This window comes from Phyllobates terribilis, unplaced genomic scaffold (assembly GCF_046119375.1).
Source record: "Phyllobates terribilis strain yellow unplaced genomic scaffold, ASM4611937v1 Scaffold_9__5_contigs__length_417890890, whole genome shotgun sequence".
NCBI lineage: Eukaryota > Metazoa > Chordata > Amphibia > Anura > Dendrobatidae > Phyllobates > Phyllobates terribilis.
The window spans coordinates 376,230,009-376,249,143 of record NW_027362769.1 but is presented as its reverse complement, the minus strand read 5'-3'; the positions used below and the strand labels follow the sequence as shown (position 1 = coordinate 376,249,143).

Below are 19,135 nucleotides of genomic sequence, written 5' to 3'. Positions count from 1 at the left end.
ATGTGCGGGGGACAAAAAAGCTCCACCATATCAAGTGTGTGTGTGGGGGGGACAAAGCTCCATCACATCAAGTGTGTGTGTGTGTGTAACAAAGATCCATCACATCAAGTGTGTGTGTGGGGCGGGGGGACAAAGCTCAATCACATCAAGTGTGTGTGTGTGGGAACAGACGGACAAAGCGCCATCACATCCAGTGTGCGGGGGACAAAAAAGCTCCACCACAGCAAGTGTGTGTGTGGGGGGGAACAAAGCTCAATCACATTCAGTGTGTGTGTGGGAACGGACGGACAAAGCGCCATCACATCAAGTGTGTGTGGGGGGGAACAAAGCTCAATCACATTCAGTGTGTGTGTGGGAACGGACGGACAAAGCGCCATCACATCAAGTGTGTGTGTGTGTGTGTGGGGGGGGGGGGGACAAAGCTCAATCACATCCAGTGTGTGCGTGGGAACGGACGGACAAAGCACCATCACATCAAGTATGCGGGGGACAAAAAAGCTCCACCACATTGTGTGTGTGTGTGTGTGTGTGTGTAACAAAGCTCCATCACATCAAGTGTATGTGGGGGGGACAAAGTGCCATCACATCAAGTGTGTTTGTGTGTGTGTGTGTGTGTGTGGGGGGGGGGGGGACAGAGCTCCATTACATCGTGTGTATGTGTATGTATGTGTGTGTGTGTGTGTGTGTGTGTGTGTGTGTGTGTGTGGGGGGGACAAAGCTCCATCGCATCAAGTGTATGTGTGTGTGTGAACAAAGCTCCATCACATCAAGTGTGTGTGTGTGTGTGTGTGTGTGTACAAAGCTCAACAGTCACCTGGGGGACAGAGACAAGCGCCATCCTCACTTTCTAGTTGTGTCTCTATCATTTACTTCCTCCCTCATCAGAAGCTCAGGCTGCTGCTCTCTACCTTCCCCATTCTTTGCACTGCAGCTCTGCTTGTTCACGCTGGCCGCTGTCTGTGTGTAGAGTATGAAGTCTGGAGACTTTTGGTAACTTGTCTCCCACTCCTTTTATTTTAGGTTATTAAAGTGGATAGAAGAGGGGGTGCCCAATGACCCGTTCCTGAACCCCGAGCTGATGAAGAATAACCCATGGGTGGAGAGAGGAAAGTGCAGCATCCTGTGAGGCTCCGACCCCCGACACTGCCCCCCACCCGATCTTCTCATTTACTCTGAATGTAACCAATACTGATTATAGGGTGCAGATAGGAAGCTGATGACTGCGCTGCATTGTTCCACTCCACAGCGGGGCTCCGCGTAACCCGCCTACCCAGATTCCTACATTTCTCCACGACCAGTAGATAGAGGGGTGACAACGAGGACCCATTATACTTTACCTTTAGGTTTACACGGTTGGTAAATGCGGGAGAATGCCTTTGCTTTAGTTTAGCAAACTGCTCTGCGATGAGAGGTTCTGCTAGGTGTGCACTGCGCCACAACCGTAAGACGGCAATAAACAAGCGAGACCTGCACTGCGAGAGTAGCATGAGAGGCTTCAGGCCCTGGTGCAGCTGTGCCCAACAGCGCCCCCGACTGTACCTTACAGAATATGCACTATGTAAACAGTCTATGCTTTCCAGTTTGTTGTAATTAATTTATAGAAAATGAGGGGAGACCCTGCAGCCCCCACACCTTTGTATTTTTCTGTCCAAAGAATTAAATGCAAAGAATATTATAAAATTGAATAGAAAATTCATATCTAATAAAAACTTGGTGCATTTTTTCCATCACTGTCCCTGCAGTCATTTATCTCCCCCAAAGTGATCTAATCACTGGGAAACATCCGATACATAAAGAGCCAGATATATAGTAAGAATATAACTTATATTCCTGTACATAGGGGGCAGTATTATAGTAGTTATATTCTTGTACATAGGGGGCAGTATTATAGTAGTTATATTCTTGTACATAGGAGCAGTATTATAGTAGTTATATTCTTGTACATAGGGGGCAGTATTATACTAGTTATATTCTTGTACATAGGAGCAGTATTATAGTAGTTATATTCTTGTACATAGGAGCAGTATTATAGTAGTTATATTCTTGTACATAGAGGGCAGTATTATAGTAGTTATATTCTTGTACATAGGGGGCAATATTATACTAGTTATATTCTTGTACATAGGGGGCAGTATTATAGTTATATTCTTGTACATAGGGGGCAGTATTATAGTAGTTATATTCTTGTACATAGGAGCAGTATTATAGTAGTTATATTCTTGTACATAGGAGCAGTATTATAGTAGTTATATTCTTGTACATAGGGGGCAGTATTATAGTAGTTATATTCTTATACATAGGAGCAGTATTATAGTAGTTATATTCTTGTACATAGGAGCAGTATTATAGTAGTTATATTCTTGTACATAGAGGGCAGTATTATAGTAGTTATATTCCTGTACATAGGGGGCAGTATTATAGTAGTTATATTCCTGTACATAGGGGGCAGTATTATAGTAGTTATATTCTTGTACATAGGGGGCAGTATTATAGTAGTTATATTCTTGTACATAGGGGGCAGTATTATAGTAGTTATATTCTTGTACATAGGGGGCAGTATTATAGTAGTTATATTCTTGTACATAGTGGCAGTATTATAGTAGTTATATTCTTGTACATAGGGGTAGTTATATTCTTGTACATAGGGGGCAGTATTATAGTAGCTATATTCTTGTACATAGTGGCAGTATTATAGTAGTTATATTCTTGTACATAGGGGGCAGTATTATACTAGTTATATTATTGTACATAGGGGGCAGTATTATAGTAGTTATATTCTTATACATAGGAGCAGTATTATAGTAGTTATATTCTTGTACATAGGAGCAGTATTATAGTAGTTATATTCTTGTACATAGAGGGCAGTATTATAGTAGTTATATTCCTGTACATAGGGGGCAGTATTATAGTAGTTATATTCCTGTACATAGGGGGCAGTATTATAGTAGTTATATTCTTGTACATAGGGGGCAGTATTATAGTAGTTATATTCTTGTACATAGGGGGCAGTATTATAGTAGTTATATTCTTGTACATAGGGGGCAGTATTATAGTAGTTATATTCTTGTACATAGTGGCAGTACTATAGTAGTTATATTCTTGTACATAGGGGTAGTTATATTCTTGTACATAGGGGGCAGTATTATAGTAGCTATATTCTTGTACATAGTGGCAGTATTATAGTAGTTATATTCTTGTACATAGGGGGCAGTATTATACTAGTTATATTCTTGTACATAGGGGGCAGTATTATAGTAGTTATATTCTTGTACATAGTGGCAGTATTATAGTAGTTATATTCTTGTACATAGGGGCAGTATTATAGTAGTTATATTCTTGTACATAGGAGCAGTATTATAGTAGTTATATTCTTGTACATAGGGGCAGTATTATAGTAGTTATATTCTTGTACATAGGAGCAGTATTATAGTAGTTATATTCTTGTACATAGGAGCAGTATTATAGTAGTTATATTCTTGTACATAGGGGGCAGTATTATAGTAGTTATATTCCTGTACATAGGGGGCAGTATTATAGTAGTTATATTCCTGTACATAGGGGGCAGTATTATAGTAGTTATATTCCTGTACATAGGGGGGCAGTATTATAGTAGTTATATGCTTGTACATAGGGGGCAGTATTATAGTAGTTATATTCCTGTACATAGGGAGCAGTATTATAGTAGTTATATTCTTGTACATAGGGGGCAGTATTATACTAGTTATATTCTTGTACATAGGGGGCAGTATTATAGTAGTTATATTCTTGTACATAGGGAGCAGTATTATAGTAGTTATATTCTTGTACATAGGGGTAGTTATATTCTTGTACATAGGGGGCAGTATTATAGTAGCTATATTCTTGTACATAGTGGCAGTATTATAGTAGTTATATTCTTGTACATAGGGGGCAGTATTATACTAGTTATATTCTTGTACATAGGGAGCAGTATTATAGTAGTTATATTCTTGTACATGGGGGCAGTATTATAGTAGTTATATTCTTGTACATAGGGGCAGTATTATAGTAGTTATATTCTTGTACATAGGGGGCAGTATTATAGTAGTTATATTCTTGTACATAGGGGCAGTATTATAGTAGTTATATTCTTGCACATAGAGGTAGTTATATTCTTGTACATAGGGGCAGTATTATAGTAGTTATATTCTTGTACATAGGGGGCAGTATTATAGTAGTTATATTCTTGTACATAGGAGCAGTATTACAGTAGTTATATTCTTGTACATAGGGGCAGTATTATAGTAGTTATATTCTTGTACATAGGGGGCAGTATTATAGTAGTTATATTCTTGTACATGGGGGCAGTATTATAGTAGTTATATTCTTGTACATAGGGGCAGTATTATAGTAGTTATATTCTTGTACATAGGGGTAGTTATATTCTTGTACATGGGGGCAGTATTATAGTAGTTATATTCTTGTACATAGGGGCAGTATTATAGTAGTTATATTCTTGTACATAGGAGCAGTATTATAGTAGTTATATTCTTGTACATAGGAGCAGTATTACAGTAGTTATATTCTTGTACATAGGAGGCAGTATTATAGTAGTTATATTCTTGTACATAGGGGCAGTATTATAGTAGTTATATTCTTGCACATAGAGGTAGTTATATTCTTGTACATAGGGGGCAGTATTATAGTAGTTATATTCTTATACATAGGAGCAGTATTATAGTAGTTATATTCTTGTACATAGGAGCAGTATTATAGTAGTTATATTCTTGTACATAGAGGGCAGTATTATAGTAGTTATATTCCTGTACATAGGGGGCAGTATTATAGTAGTTATATTCCTGTACATAGGGGGCAGTATTATAGTAGTTATATTCTTGTACATAGGGGGCAGTATTATAGTAGTTATATTCTTGTACATAGGGGGCAGTATTATAGTAGTTATATTCTTGTACATAGGGGGCAGTATTATAGTAGTTATATTCTTGTACATAGTGGCAGTATTATAGTAGTTATATTCTTGTACATAGGGGTAGTTATATTCTTGTACATAGGGGGCAGTATTATAGTAGCTATATTCTTGTACATAGTGGCAGTATTATAGTAGTTATATTCTTGTACATAGGGGGCAGTATTATACTAGTTATATTATTGTACATAGGGGGCAGTATTATAGTAGTTATATTCTTATACATAGGAGCAGTATTATAGTAGTTATATTCTTGTACATAGGAGCAGTATTATAGTAGTTATATTCTTGTACATAGAGGGCAGTATTATAGTAGTTATATTCCTGTACATAGGGGGCAGTATTATAGTAGTTATATTCCTGTACATAGGGGGCAGTATTATAGTAGTTATATTCTTGTACATAGGGGGCAGTATTATAGTAGTTATATTCTTGTACATAGGGGGCAGTATTATAGTAGTTATATTCTTGTACATAGGGGGCAGTATTATAGTAGTTATATTCTTGTACATAGTGGCAGTACTATAGTAGTTATATTCTTGTACATAGGGGTAGTTATATTCTTGTACATAGGGGGCAGTATTATAGTAGCTATATTCTTGTACATAGTGGCAGTATTATAGTAGTTATATTCTTGTACATAGGGGGCAGTATTATACTAGTTATATTCTTGTACATAGGGGGCAGTATTATAGTAGTTATATTCTTGTACATAGTGGCAGTATTATAGTAGTTATATTCTTGTACATAGGGGCAGTATTATAGTAGTTATATTCTTGTACATAGGAGCAGTATTATAGTAGTTATATTCTTGTACATAGGGGCAGTATTATAGTAGTTATATTCTTGTACATAGGAGCAGTATTATAGTAGTTATATTCTTGTACATAGGAGCAGTATTATAGTAGTTATATTCTTGTACATAGGGGGCAGTATTATAGTAGTTATATTCCTGTACATAGGGGGCAGTATTATAGTAGTTATATTCCTGTACATAGGGGGCAGTATTATAGTAGTTATATTCCTGTACATAGGGGGGCAGTATTATAGTAGTTATATGCTTGTACATAGGGGGCAGTATTATAGTAGTTATATTCCTGTACATAGGGAGCAGTATTATAGTAGTTATATTCTTGTACATAGGGGGCAGTATTATACTAGTTATATTCTTGTACATAGGGGGCAGTATTATAGTAGTTATATTCTTGTACATAGGGAGCAGTATTATAGTAGTTATATTCTTGTACATAGGGGTAGTTATATTCTTGTACATAGGGGGCAGTATTATAGTAGCTATATTCTTGTACATAGTGGCAGTATTATAGTAGTTATATTCTTGTACATAGGGGGCAGTATTATACTAGTTATATTCTTGTACATAGGGAGCAGTATTATAGTAGTTATATTCTTGTACATGGGGGCAGTATTATAGTAGTTATATTCTTGTACATAGGGGCAGTATTATAGTAGTTATATTCTTGTACATAGGGGGCAGTATTATAGTAGTTATATTCCTGTACATAGGGAGCAGTATTATAGTAGTTATATTCTTGTACATAGGGGGCAGTATTATACTAGTTATATTCTTGTACATAGGGGGCAGTATTATAGTAGTTATATTCTTGTACATAGGGAGCAGTATTATAGTAGTTATATTCTTGCACATAGAGGTAGTTATATTCTTGTACATAGGGGCAGTATTATAGTAGTTATATTCTTGTACATAGGGGGCAGTATTATAGTAGTTATATTCTTGTACATAGGAGCAGTATTACAGTAGTTATATTCTTGTACATAGGGGCAGTATTATAGTAGTTATATTCTTGTACATAGGGGGCAGTATTATAGTAGTTATATTCTTGTACATGGGGGCAGTATTATAGTAGTTATATTCTTGTACATAGGGGCAGTATTATAGTAGTTATATTCTTGTACATAGGGGTAGTTATATTCTTGTACATGGGGGCAGTATTATAGTAGTTATATTCTTGTACATAGGGGCAGTATTATAGTAGTTATATTCTTGTACATAGGAGCAGTATTATAGTAGTTATATTCTTGTACATAGGAGCAGTATTACAGTAGTTATATTCTTGTACATAGGAGGCAGTATTATAGTAGTTATATTCTTGTACATAGGGGCAGTATTATAGTAGTTATATTCTTGCACATAGAGGTAGTTATATTCTTGTACATAGGAGCAGTATTACAGTAGTTATATTCTTGTACATAGAGGTAGTTATATTCTTGTACATAGGAGCAGTATTATAGTAGTTATATTCTTGTACATAGGGGCAGTATTATAGTAGTTATATTCTTGTACATAGGGGTAGTTATATTCTTGTACATAGGGGGCAGTATTATAGTAGTTATATTCTTGTACATGGGGGCAGTATTATAGTAGTTATATTCTTGTACATAGGGGCAGTATTATAGTAGTTATATTCTTGTACATAGGGGTAGTTATATTCTTGTACATGGGGGCAGTATTATAGTAGTTATATTCTTGTACATAGGGGCAGTATTATAGTAGTTATATTCTTGCACATAGAGGTAGTTATATTCTTGTACATAGGAGCAGTATTATAGTAGCTATATTCTTGTACATAGTGGCAGTATTATAGTAGTTATATTCTTGTACATAGGGGCAGTATTATAGTAGTTATATTCTTGCACATAGAGGTAGTTATATTCTTGTACATAGGGGGCAGTATTATAGTAGCTATATTCTTGTACATAGTGGCAGTATTATAGTAGTTATATTCTTGTACATAGGGGTAGTTATATTCTTGTACATAGGGGGCAGTATTATAGTAGTTATATTCTTGTACATAGGAGCAGTATTACAGTAGTTATATTCTTGTACATAGGAGGCAGTATTATAGTAGTTATATTCTTGTACATAGGGGCAGTATTATAGTAGTTATATTCTTGCACATAGAGGTAGTTATATTCTTGTACATAGGGGCAGTATTATAATAGTTATATTCTTGTACATAGGGGCAGTATTATAGTAGTTATATTCTTGTACATAGGAGCAGTATTATAGTAGTTATATTCTTGTACATAGGGGGCAGTATTATAGTAGCTATATTCTTGTACATAGTGGCAGTATTATAGTAGTTATATTCTTGTACATAGGGGTAGTTATATTCTTGTACATAGGGGGCAGTATTATAGTAGTTATATTCTTGTACATAGGAGCAGTATTACAGTAGTTATATTCTTGTACATAGGAGGCAGTATTATAGTAGTTATATTCTTGTACATAGGGGCAGTATTATAGTAGTTATATTCTTGCACATAGAGGTAGTTATATTCTTGTACATAGGGGCAGTATTATAATAGTTATATTCTTGTACATAGGAGCAGTATTATAGTAGTTATATTCTTGTACATAGGGGAGCAGTATTATAGTAGTTATATTCTTGTACATAGGGGGCAGTATTATAGTAATTATATTACTGCTCCCTCTGTAGAAGAATAGAACAGTGGTTTCATTTATCCTAATTTGACAGACGTCAATTTTTGTCTTCTTGGCATTATATAAAGATACTATATTTCTCCATTAATGCCACGTGTTCTCCTTTTACATACAGCAGTTAAGTAAATTTCAAGGAACTTTATAGATTTCACATTTTAATACAAAACACATCTGTATAAATTTTCTCACAAATATATGAACATTATGAACAAGTTGCCAAATGGCGCAACATATGAAACAGTTCATGGTCATCTGATGGCACGAACACACAGAAAAGCCGACCAAAGCACCTGGGGACTCTCTGGCCATAGTCTATCCATGGACACGTTTCTGCCGCCGCCATCATCATAAGAGATCCTTGATGTGAACGTTCCTCCTTACGGCATTAGAAACACCTTCATTAAAGCGGAACCAGACGTGGCTGTTCCCCACGGCCGTTCCCATCTTCTTTTCTACACAGTCTTCTTCTTTGGCGTTTGCTGCAAGAAATGAAAACGTCTGATTAGAGACCTAGCGAAATGCCAAGATTTTCAAGGGGCTAAAAATGTTCAGAAACCGACAAGACGGCTGCAGATTTATCATTCAGGACTGGGGAAAAGTCGGGTCACAGCTCCCATTCTCCAAGGGGGCAGCCATTTATCTTTTGCAAAAAAAAAAAAGAAAAATTAACAACTGGACAGATAAAAGAAGGAGAGTAGACGGGACGAGGCAGTCGGAGCCTTCACTTACGTCACCTCTTCCTATACATCATACATAATGGACCGGGGGAGGGGTCGCCGTACGGAGGGGCCGCAGCTGCGCAGGGCTCCAGAGGCTCAAAATACCAGGCAGCAGATCAATGGGTATAAAATATGTAACGGGCAGGAAGACAGAAGAGTCGTCTCAGTGGATGTCTCCTCCGCCATCGTCTCAGCCACTTTATGGGCTTCATCATAAAAATTTGATTGACCACTTTCCTGTGAGCGCCGGCAAACATGGCGGCCGGCAACAATGCTGAATCAGGGAGAAAAGATAAAAGGGGAACAATGATATATTCAAGACCAGGCTTAATATGGTCTCCAAATTAAATTTTATTTCTGTACCCAATTCAGATTTCCAGAGGTCTCCAATCTAACCCAGGAAAAGACTGATTTAAGACATGCAAATACCTGCGACCCTATAAAGTGACCAGACACGACCGTTCCAACCTGTTCTTGCTCCGTTAATACCATCGTTCGGCCCCCCGTACAGTCTGCACATCCCCCTTATACAAGAGGAGATCGGCTGATCGCTGCCACATTTACATGGGCCCATGATCCAGAGCCGAACGATCCTAAAACTGCCCTTACATCCATAGGTTATGGTCTCGTCTCAGCCCTTTAAAAGGTGCGGCCCCCAAACCATCCTACAAATTAGGGCAAGAGTTTTACCTGTACCCACAGGGGTCACTTTCTTTACAATCTGGCGTCCAAAGAAATCTTTTTCAGGCTGAAAAAAAAAAAAAAAAAAAATGAATCCCTTTTTTTTTTGCCGTCCTCCGCCAGCAGAAATCATCACCTGTCCCAAATCTGGATAGGAAATAATCCCAAATTTCAGCTCCCTACGTACAATGTGTAGGAGGGCAGTAAAGGTTTATGGTCGTCCTACCTTCTCCTCAAACGTCGTCGTCTTCTTCATGATATTTTCCAGCCGCTGCTCGTGGTTTAGCGCTGCGGGTTTGGCTGTCTGTTTTACATCGGACTCTTTTGCGGGTTTCTCCTCGGATTTGTTGCCGACGTCGTCCTGCAAAATGCAAAGATAAAAAGGATCAGTGATTGGATAAAAAACCAAACACTATTCTATATATATATATATAAAAAAAACATCTTAATGAGAACTTGTCACCTTCAAGTTACTTTGACACATTTTAACATCTGTATTACGTCCCATATCGTACACTTATTATATCCATGTTTGTACTGACCAGGAGTGCACTAGAGAAGAAGCCGGACAGAAGGAGGCAGCCCTGTTTTGGACGACTATTAACCCATCACAATGTCACCTAGATCCCGCTCTTCAGTCTCAGGACATCACCTAAGTTCTCCAGCGATTTCATCAGTCTGTGTAATAGATGCTGCCAGGCCCCCCCACCCCTTGCGTCTTCACTGCTAGAGGTATCTGGGATACAATATAAACACACGGTCTTATGGGGATGGCATGTTACACCACTCTGCGTCTTCAGGGAGCGCTGTCAGGTCACAGGGGTAATCATAAGAATAATGACTACAAGGTAACCAAGGACTTAATCCTTCCGCAAGTAACGATGAGACCGAAGAGAAGACGTCACCACTAATTGTAAAATGATAGGGTGTAGTATCGGCATTTACCACTAGAGGCAGTAGTAGACTCCTAGTCTCACACAGGACATTGGTGTAATAGGTCCCCACTGATTTATACGGGACCTGTGGATAACCGGTTCTTGCATGGACATCATCGTAAGGATCGTTTGCTCTTCTAAGACAGGAAGCCAATTATCTCCCCCCAAACAAGCTCATCTCTCCATTGCAGCCCTATGTAACGGCATCCCTGTTACGTGCCCTATGCAGCCGCAGCAGTGCAGGGCAATGGCTGACTGGTGAGTGCTGAGGTCTTGCATCACTGTGGTCCTACATTTACGCCAGTCCCCGAGGAACATCTGCAGGAAGTTTTCACCCTCTTCTGTGTGTAAAGGTTTCCACAAGCACTAAAAATACAGAGGTAATTAGCCTGAGCGCGTCAGCATGGACGTGTCCGGGGATTAGTTCGTCAGCCCCGGAGGAGACAGGAATGGACGCATCATGTGCGGAGAGCAGAGGAAGGCAGGAACGCAAGCAAGTAAATAAGTCACCTGACAAACAAAATGCAAACTTCACTGGAAGAATAGTGAGTGCAGCTCTGGAGTATAATACAGGATGTAACTCAGGATCAGTGCAGGATCAGTAATGTAATGTATGTACACAGTGACTCCACCAGCAGAATAGTGAGTGCAGCTCTGGAGTATAATACAGGATGTGACTCAGGATCAGTAATGTAATGTATGTACACAGTGACTGCACCAGCAGAATAGTGAGCGCAGCTCTGGAGTATAATACAGGATGTGACTCCGGATCAGTACAGGATAAGTAATGTAATGTATGTACACAGTGACTGCACCAGCAGAATAGTGAGTGCAGCTCTGGAGTATAATACAGGATGTAACTCAGGATCAGTAATGTAATGTATGTACACAGTGACTGCACCAGCAGAATAGTGAGTGCAGCTCTGGAGTATAATACAGGATGTGACTCCGGATCAGTACAGGATCAGTAATGTAATGTATGTACACAGTGACTGCACCAGCAGAATAGTGAGTGCAGCTCTGGAGTATAATACAGGATGTAACGCAGGATCAGTAATGTAATGTGAGACAGTGAGTGCACCAGCAGAATAGTGAGTGCAGCTCAGGAGTATAATATAGGATGTAACTTAGGATCAGTAATGTAATGTATGTACACAGTGACTGCACCAGCAGAATAGTGAGTGCAGCTCTGGAGTATAATACAGGATGTAACTCAGGATCAGTAATGTAATGTGAGACAGTGAGTGCAGGTCACTTTTGATGCTTTTTTCAGTTCGGACATCGGTGACGGGCTTTGCGTCACCTTTCTTGTGTTCCTCGCTTGCTGGAAAGCTTCAGACCGTCTCATTTTCTCCAATTCAATCTCACGAGCAATGAGCTGCTTGGCCTGGTACGTGAGCTGCTTCCGGGCAGGGAGCTCGGGAAACCTGCAGACATCCTCCACGTTACTGCAAAGTAAAATAAGGTCACAATTAAAAAGGGGCTGAAAAACAAAACAAAAAACCCTTTTTATCCAGAAATAGCCCCGGTCTCCTCCACAGATTGTGTGCCGCGTTGCTGCTCCCTTATTCCAGTGATGTAAAGTTGCTTTTTGGACGGCACAGGGAGCTTACTCTAACCTCTCTAATTATACACGTTATTTCTAGTGATGCACACACCCTTACATGAGTGTCAGCTCTGCGACACGCCGTCTACTTAGGTGAAGTTCACACAATGCTGCAGAATGGGTTAATGGGCAGAGGACGGTATCTATAGAGAAGACGCCATCTGCTGCACACAAACGTGCCGCTAATGTGATACCCGACAAGCTGATAACAAGCGAGACAGCAAGCAGCGCGGTGTCATCTGGGCACCCGCAGAGATTATGTAACGGGCAGGGGATTAGTGGCAGCGCCTCTGGATGCAGCATCCGCAGCCCGGCCGTCAGGCAACGACCCAAACAGGCGCTGCAATAGCAGATTATCTAATAAAAGCAGGCGGCTCCTCCACAGTCAGTGTCACCAGGAAAACTGTACAAAACACCACAATGTGAGCACCAACATGGCTGTTACCAAACACCACCCGACCCTCCCATCACACCGGGGATCTCTGCTGGTAATGGCTGCACCATCCTGACATTACTGCAAAGCACAAGGAAGACCTCCACTCAGGAGTCTGCAAAAGTTGGGCATCAACCATGGTGAGAGTGTTAATAACAAATACAATTCATGGTTAAAATACATGCTGATCCTGAGTTACATCCAGTATTATACTCCAGAGCTGCACTCACTATTCTGCTGGTGCAGTCACTGTGCACATACATTACATTATTGATCCTGTACTGACCCTGAGTTACATCCTGTATTATACTCCAGAGCTGCACTCACTATTCTGCTGGTGCAGTCACTGTGTACATACATTACATTACTGATCCTGAGTTACATCCTGTATTATACTCCAGAGCTGCACTCACTATTCTGCTGGTGCAGTCACTGTGTACATACATTACTGATCCTGAGTTACATCCTGTATTATACTCCAGAGCTGCACTCAATATTCTGCTGGTGTAGTCACTGTGTACATACATTACTGATCCTGTATTATACCCCAGAGCTGCACTCACTATTCTGCTGGTGCAGTCACTGTGTACATACATTACATTACTGATCCTGAGTTACATCCTGTATTATACTCCAGAGCTGCACTCACTATTCTGCTGGTGCACTCACTGTGTACATACATTACATTACTGATCCTGAGTTACATCCTGTATTATACTCCAGAGCTGCACTCACTATTCTGCTGGTGGAGTTACTGTGTACATACATTACATTACTGATCCTGAGTTACATCCTGTATTATACTCCAGAGCTGCACTCACTATTCTGCTGGTGGAGTTACTGTGTACATACATTACTCATCCTGAGTCACATCCTGTATTATACTCCAGAGCTGCACTCACTATTCTGCTGGTGGAGTCACTGTGTACATACATTACATTACTTATCCTGTACTGATCCTGAGTTACATCCGGTATTATACTCCAGAGCTGCACTCAATATTCTGCTGGTGCAGTCACTGTGTATATACATTACATTACTGATCCTGAGTTACATCCTGTATTATACTCCAGAGCTGCACTCACTATTCTGCTGGTGCAGTCACTGTGTACATACAGTGCTGGCCAAAAGTATTGGCACCCCTGCAATTCTGTCAGATAATACTCAGTTTCTTCCTGAAAATGATTGCAATCACTAATTCTTTGGTCTTATTATCTTCATTTATTTTGCTTGCAAGGAAAAAACACAAAAGAGAATGAAGCAAAAATCAAATCATTGATCATTTCACACAAAACTCCAAAAATGGGCCAGACAAAAAGTATTGGCACCCTCAGCCTAATACTTGGCTGCACAACCTTTAGCCAAAATAACTGCGAACAACCGCTTCCGGTAACCATCAATGAGTTTCTTACAATGCTCTGCTGGAATTGTAGACCATTCTTCTTTGGCAAACTGCTCCAGGTCCCTGATATTTGAAGGCTGCCTTCTCCAAACTGCCATTTTGAGATCTCTCCACAGGTGTTCTATGGGATTCAGGTCTGGACTCATTGCTGGCCACCTTAGAAGTCTCCAGTGCTTTCTCTCAAACCATTTTTTAGTGCTTTTGGAAGTGTGTTTTGGGTCATTGTCCTGCTGGAAGACCCATGACCTCTGAGGGAGACCCAGCTTTCTCACACTGGGCCCTACATTATGCTGCAAAATTTGTTGGTAGTCTTCAGACTTCATAATGCCATGCACACGGTCAAGCAGTCCAGTGCCAGAGGCAGCAAAGCAACCCCAAAACATCAGGGAACCTCCGCCATGTTTGACTGTAGGGACCGTGTTCTTTTCTTTGAATGCCTCTTTTTTTCCTGTACACTCTATGTTGATGCTTTTTCCCAAAAAGCTCTACTTTTGTCTCATCTGACCACAGAACATTCTTCCAAAACGTTTTAGGCTTTCTCAGGTAAGTTTTGGCAAACTCCAGCCTGGCTTTTTTATGTCTCGGGGTAAGAAGTGGGGTCTTCCTGGGTATCCTACCATACAGTCCCTTTTCATTCAGACGCCGACGGATAGTACGGGTTGACACTGTTGTACCCTCGGACTGCAGGGCAGCTTGAACTTGTTTGGATGTTAGTCGAGGTTCTTTATCCACCATCCGCACAATTTTGCGTTGAAATCTCTCGTCAATTTTTCTTTTCCGTCCACATCTAGGGAGGTTAGCCACAGTGCCATGGGCTTTACACTTCTTGATGACACTGCGCACGGAAGACACAGGAACATTCAGGTCTTTGGAGATGGACTTGTAGCCTTGAGATTGCTCATGCTTCCTCACAATTTGGTTTCTCAAGTCCTCAGACAGTTCTTTGGTCTTCTTTCTTTTCTCCATGCTCAATGTGGTACACACAAGGACACAGGACAGAGGCTGAGTCAACTTTAATCCATGTTAACTGGCTGCAAGTGTGATTTAGTTATTGCCAACACCTGTTAGGTGCCACAGGTAAGTTACAGATGCTGTTAATTACACGAATTAGAGAAGCATCACATGATTTTTCAAAGGGTGCCAATACTTTTGTCCACCCCCTTTTTCAGGTTTGGTGTGGAATTATATCCAATTTGGCTTTAGGACAATTCTTTTTGTGTTTTTTCATTGAAGACAAATTAAATGAAGAGAATAATACCAAAGAATTTGTGATTGCAATCATTTTCAGGAAGAAACTGAGTATTATCTGATAGAATTGCAGGGGTGCCAATACTTTTGGCCAGCACTGTACATTACATTACTGATCCTGAGTTACATCCTGTATTATACTCCAGAGCTGCGCTCACTATTCTGCTGGTGCAGTCACTGTGTACATGCATTACATTACTGATCCTGAGTTACATCCTGTATTATACTCCAGAGCTGCGCTCACTATTCTGCTGGTGCAGTCACTGTGTACATACATTACATTACTGATCCTGAGTTACATCCTGTATTATACTCCAGAGCTGCACTCACTATTCTGCTGGTGCACTCACTGTGTACATACATTACATTACTGATCCTGAGTTACATCCTGTATTATACTCCAGAGCTGCACTCACTATTCTGCTGGTGCAGTCACTGTGTACATACATTACATTACTGATCCTGAGTTACATCCTGTATTATACTCCAGAGCTGCACTCACTATTCTGCTGGTGCAGTCACTGTGTACATACATTACATTACTGATCCTGAGTTACATCCTGTATTATACTCCAGAGCTGCGCTCACTATTCTGCTGGTGCAGTCACTGTGTACATACATTACATTACTGATCCTGAGTAACATCCTGTATTATACTCCAGAGCTGCGCTCACTATTCTGCTGGTGCAGTCACTGTGTACATACATTACATTACTGATCCTGAGTTACATCCTGTATTATACTCCAGAGCTGCACTCACTATTCTGCTGGTGCAGTCACTGTGTACATACATTACATTACTGATCCTGAGTTACATCCTGTATTATACTCCAGAGCTGCACTCACTATTCTGCTGGTGCAGTCACTGTGTACATACATTACATTACTGATCCTGAGTTACATCCTGTATTATACTCCAGAGCTGCACTCACTATTCTGCTGGTGCAGTCACTGTGTACATACATTACATTACTGATCCTGTACTGATCCTGAGTTACATCCTGTATTATACTCCAGAGCTGCGCTCACTATTCTGCTGGTGCAGTCACTGTGTGAAAACACATTAAGTATCAGTCTAAGTGTGTAATTATACATAGTGCTATAGAGTAAAAAAAAAAAAATACAAAGAACAAAATCCATGTAAGGGTAAGTGCGCAGACGTTGTGTTTTGCTGCAGATTTGTATATACATTTTCAGCTGCGTCTGGCAGTACCAGCAAAGTGTATGAGAAACCAGAATTCACTGTTCCCACACGTTGCTTTTTGGTTGCTGCGTATTTTCAGTGATTAGAAGAAAAACGCTGAAAGAGGTGACATGTCGCTGCTTCCTTTCAGCGTTTTTTCACCCATAGGAAGTAATGGGGGGGGGTGAAAACGCTACAAATGCGCAGCAAAAACACACCTGCATATTTTGCTGCGTATTTGCAGCATTTTTGGGCCAGAAATGACAGACATTTTTATCCCTGTAGTCACTAAACTTTATTAGCATGAACATGAGACAGAATTTAAAAGAAAAAAAAAAAGCAGGAAAAAAAGCAACTAAAAACGCAGCTAATCTCCTGCCAGAGAAAAAATATCAGCAGATTTCGTGCACATTTTGGTGCAGAAAAAACACAACGTGTGCGCACATAGCCTCACTCCTCCTTCCCCCACTTCCTGTCCAGGCGATTTTCCGTTTCATTTATATTTGGTTTCTGTGGCTTTTTCCTGAGATCCATAACCCTTTTATTTTCCGGTGGAGGGCGCTTGGTGCTGGTTTGTATTTTTCGTGTATTTATTGATATATATATAAGAAGTTGTGATAACCCCTTCCCACCGCCAAGGTCAAACTTTCATCGCTTTTAAAAATTAATGAACTTTCTAGACAGTGTTCAATGTATGGAATAAATTATTTTATATTTCGACAAAATTGGACTTTTCCAGACGCACCGATACCAAATATTTACATTTTTGGATTAAGAAAAAGGAATAATCTGAACTTTCAGATGTTTCAATTTCTTTTTCATTTTTAAATTACTTCATTTTTTTAAAAAAAAAAAAATTTTTTTTAGAAACTATTTTATACATATTTTTTCTTAAGTCGCCCTCGGGGCACTTGAACCTACAGAAGTAGATGTAGGAGAACCAGCATGGCAATTATACTAATTATGTAATTGATATTGGAGTAATTACAGCAGAAGAGTAAACATACGGTACAAGTGTGCGCTCGCCTGCAACAGAAGGATGAAAAGGTCTGAAAGACGCATGGACAGTGTGGGGTGGAGGGGACGCTATTTTCTGTTTTACACCCCACACTCCAGAATCCAGGTCCTTCCTCTAATACAGCAAATTAAGGTGCTGGATAATTAGAGAAACCAAACCACCACGCCTTTCACCTATTAGAGCAGACCTGGGCAAAGTGCGGCCCACAGGCCACATCCGGCCCTCTGGCTGTTCCAGTCCACGGACCAAGACAGGCGAGGGGCTGAAAACAGAGGTCTACGGGCCGCACCGCACCCTCCCCTGCCACCATCCTCAGGATGCAGACAGCGGTGAATTCACCGGCCCCTTCCTCCACCAATCAGCGTGTGACACAGCGGATGCGATGAGGTCATCGCCGAGTCAGAGCGCCAGGGGAGGGGGAGAGAGGCGGGAGCAGAGCGCCGGGGGAGGGGGGGGGGGGGGGGAGGCGGGAGCAGAGCGCCGGGGGAGGGGAGAGGCGGGAGCAGAGCGCCGGGGGAGGGGGGGGGGGGGAGGAGAGAGATGGGAGCAGAGCGCCGGGGGAGGGGGGGGGGGGGAGAGGCGGGAGCAGAGCGCCGGGGGAGGGGGGGGGGGGGGAGAGGCGGGAGCAGAGCGCCGGGGGAGGGGGGGTGGAGGAGAGAGGCGGGAGCAGAGCGCCGGGGGAGGGGGGGTGAAGGAGAGAGGCGGGAGCAGAGCGCCGGGGGAGGGGGGGTGAAGGAGAGAGACACGGGAGCAGAGCGCCGGGGGAGGGGGGTGAAGGAGAGAGATGGGAGCAGAGCACCGGGGGAGGGGGGGTGAAGGAGAGAGGCGGGAGCAGAGCGCCGGGGGAGGGGGGGGGGGGAGAGAGACACGGGAGCAGAGCGCCGGGGGAGGGGGGTGAAGGAGAGAGATGGGAGCAGAGCACCGGGGGAGGGGGGGGGGGGGGAGAGAGAGACGGGAGCAGAGCACCGGGGGAGGGGGGGGGGGGGGGGAGAGAGAGACGGGAGCAGAGCGCCGGGGGAGGGGGGGGTGGAGGAGAGAGTCGGGAGCAGAGCGCCGGGGGAGGGGGGGGTGGAGGAGAGAGTCGGGAGCAGAGCGCCGGGGGAGGGGGGGGGGTGGAGGAGAGAGGAGGGAGCAGAGCGCCGGGGGAGGGGGGGTGGAGGAGAGAGGAGGGAGCAGAGCGCCGGAGGAGGGGGGGTGGAGGAGAGAGGCGGGAGCAGAGCGCCGGGGGAGGGGGGGTGGAGGAGAGAGGAGGGAGCAGAGCTCCGGGGGAGGGGGGGGAGACGGGAGCAGAGCGCCAGGGGAGGGGGGGGGGGGGGGAGAGATGGGAGCAGAGCACCGGGGGGGGGGGGGGGGGGGGGGAGAGAGACGGGAGCAGAGCGCCGGGGGGGGAGAGAGAGACGGGAGCAGAGCGCCGGGGGAGGAGAGAGACGGGAGCAGAGCGCCGGAGGAGGGGGGAGGAGAAAGATGGGAGCAGAGCGCCG

At 42.2% G+C, this 19,135-nt stretch overlaps 2 protein-coding genes across 5 annotated transcripts in view; one reads left to right on the top strand and one right to left on the bottom strand.

Annotated features, from left to right (window-relative positions):
- Positions 1–19,135, top strand: part of GNG13 (G protein subunit gamma 13) — a 59,803-nt gene that overhangs the window by 32,734 nt on the left and 7,934 nt on the right. For 3 of the 4 annotated variants that reach the window (XM_073648428.1, XM_073648429.1, XM_073648430.1), the window contains exon 4: positions 1,021–1,122. In XM_073648428.1, coding sequence (XP_073504529.1) covers positions 1,021–1,122 — 102 coding nt within the window. Of the gene's footprint in view, positions 1–1,020; positions 1,728–19,135 lie in introns of those variants that run through there. The other variant, XM_073648431.1, reaches the window with a different exon arrangement.
- CHTF18 (chromosome transmission fidelity factor 18) overlaps positions 8,599–19,135 on the bottom strand; it is a 39,578-nt gene continuing 29,041 nt past the window's right edge. The window contains exons 19-22 of the mRNA XM_073648420.1: positions 12,068–12,212; positions 10,056–10,190; positions 9,839–9,896; positions 8,599–8,908 (exon numbers count right to left, since the gene is read on the bottom strand). Coding sequence (XP_073504521.1) covers positions 8,775–8,908; positions 9,839–9,896; positions 10,056–10,190; positions 12,068–12,212 — 472 coding nt within the window. The 3' untranslated portion in view covers positions 8,599–8,774. The remainder of the gene's footprint in view (positions 8,909–9,838; positions 9,897–10,055; positions 10,191–12,067; positions 12,213–19,135) is intronic.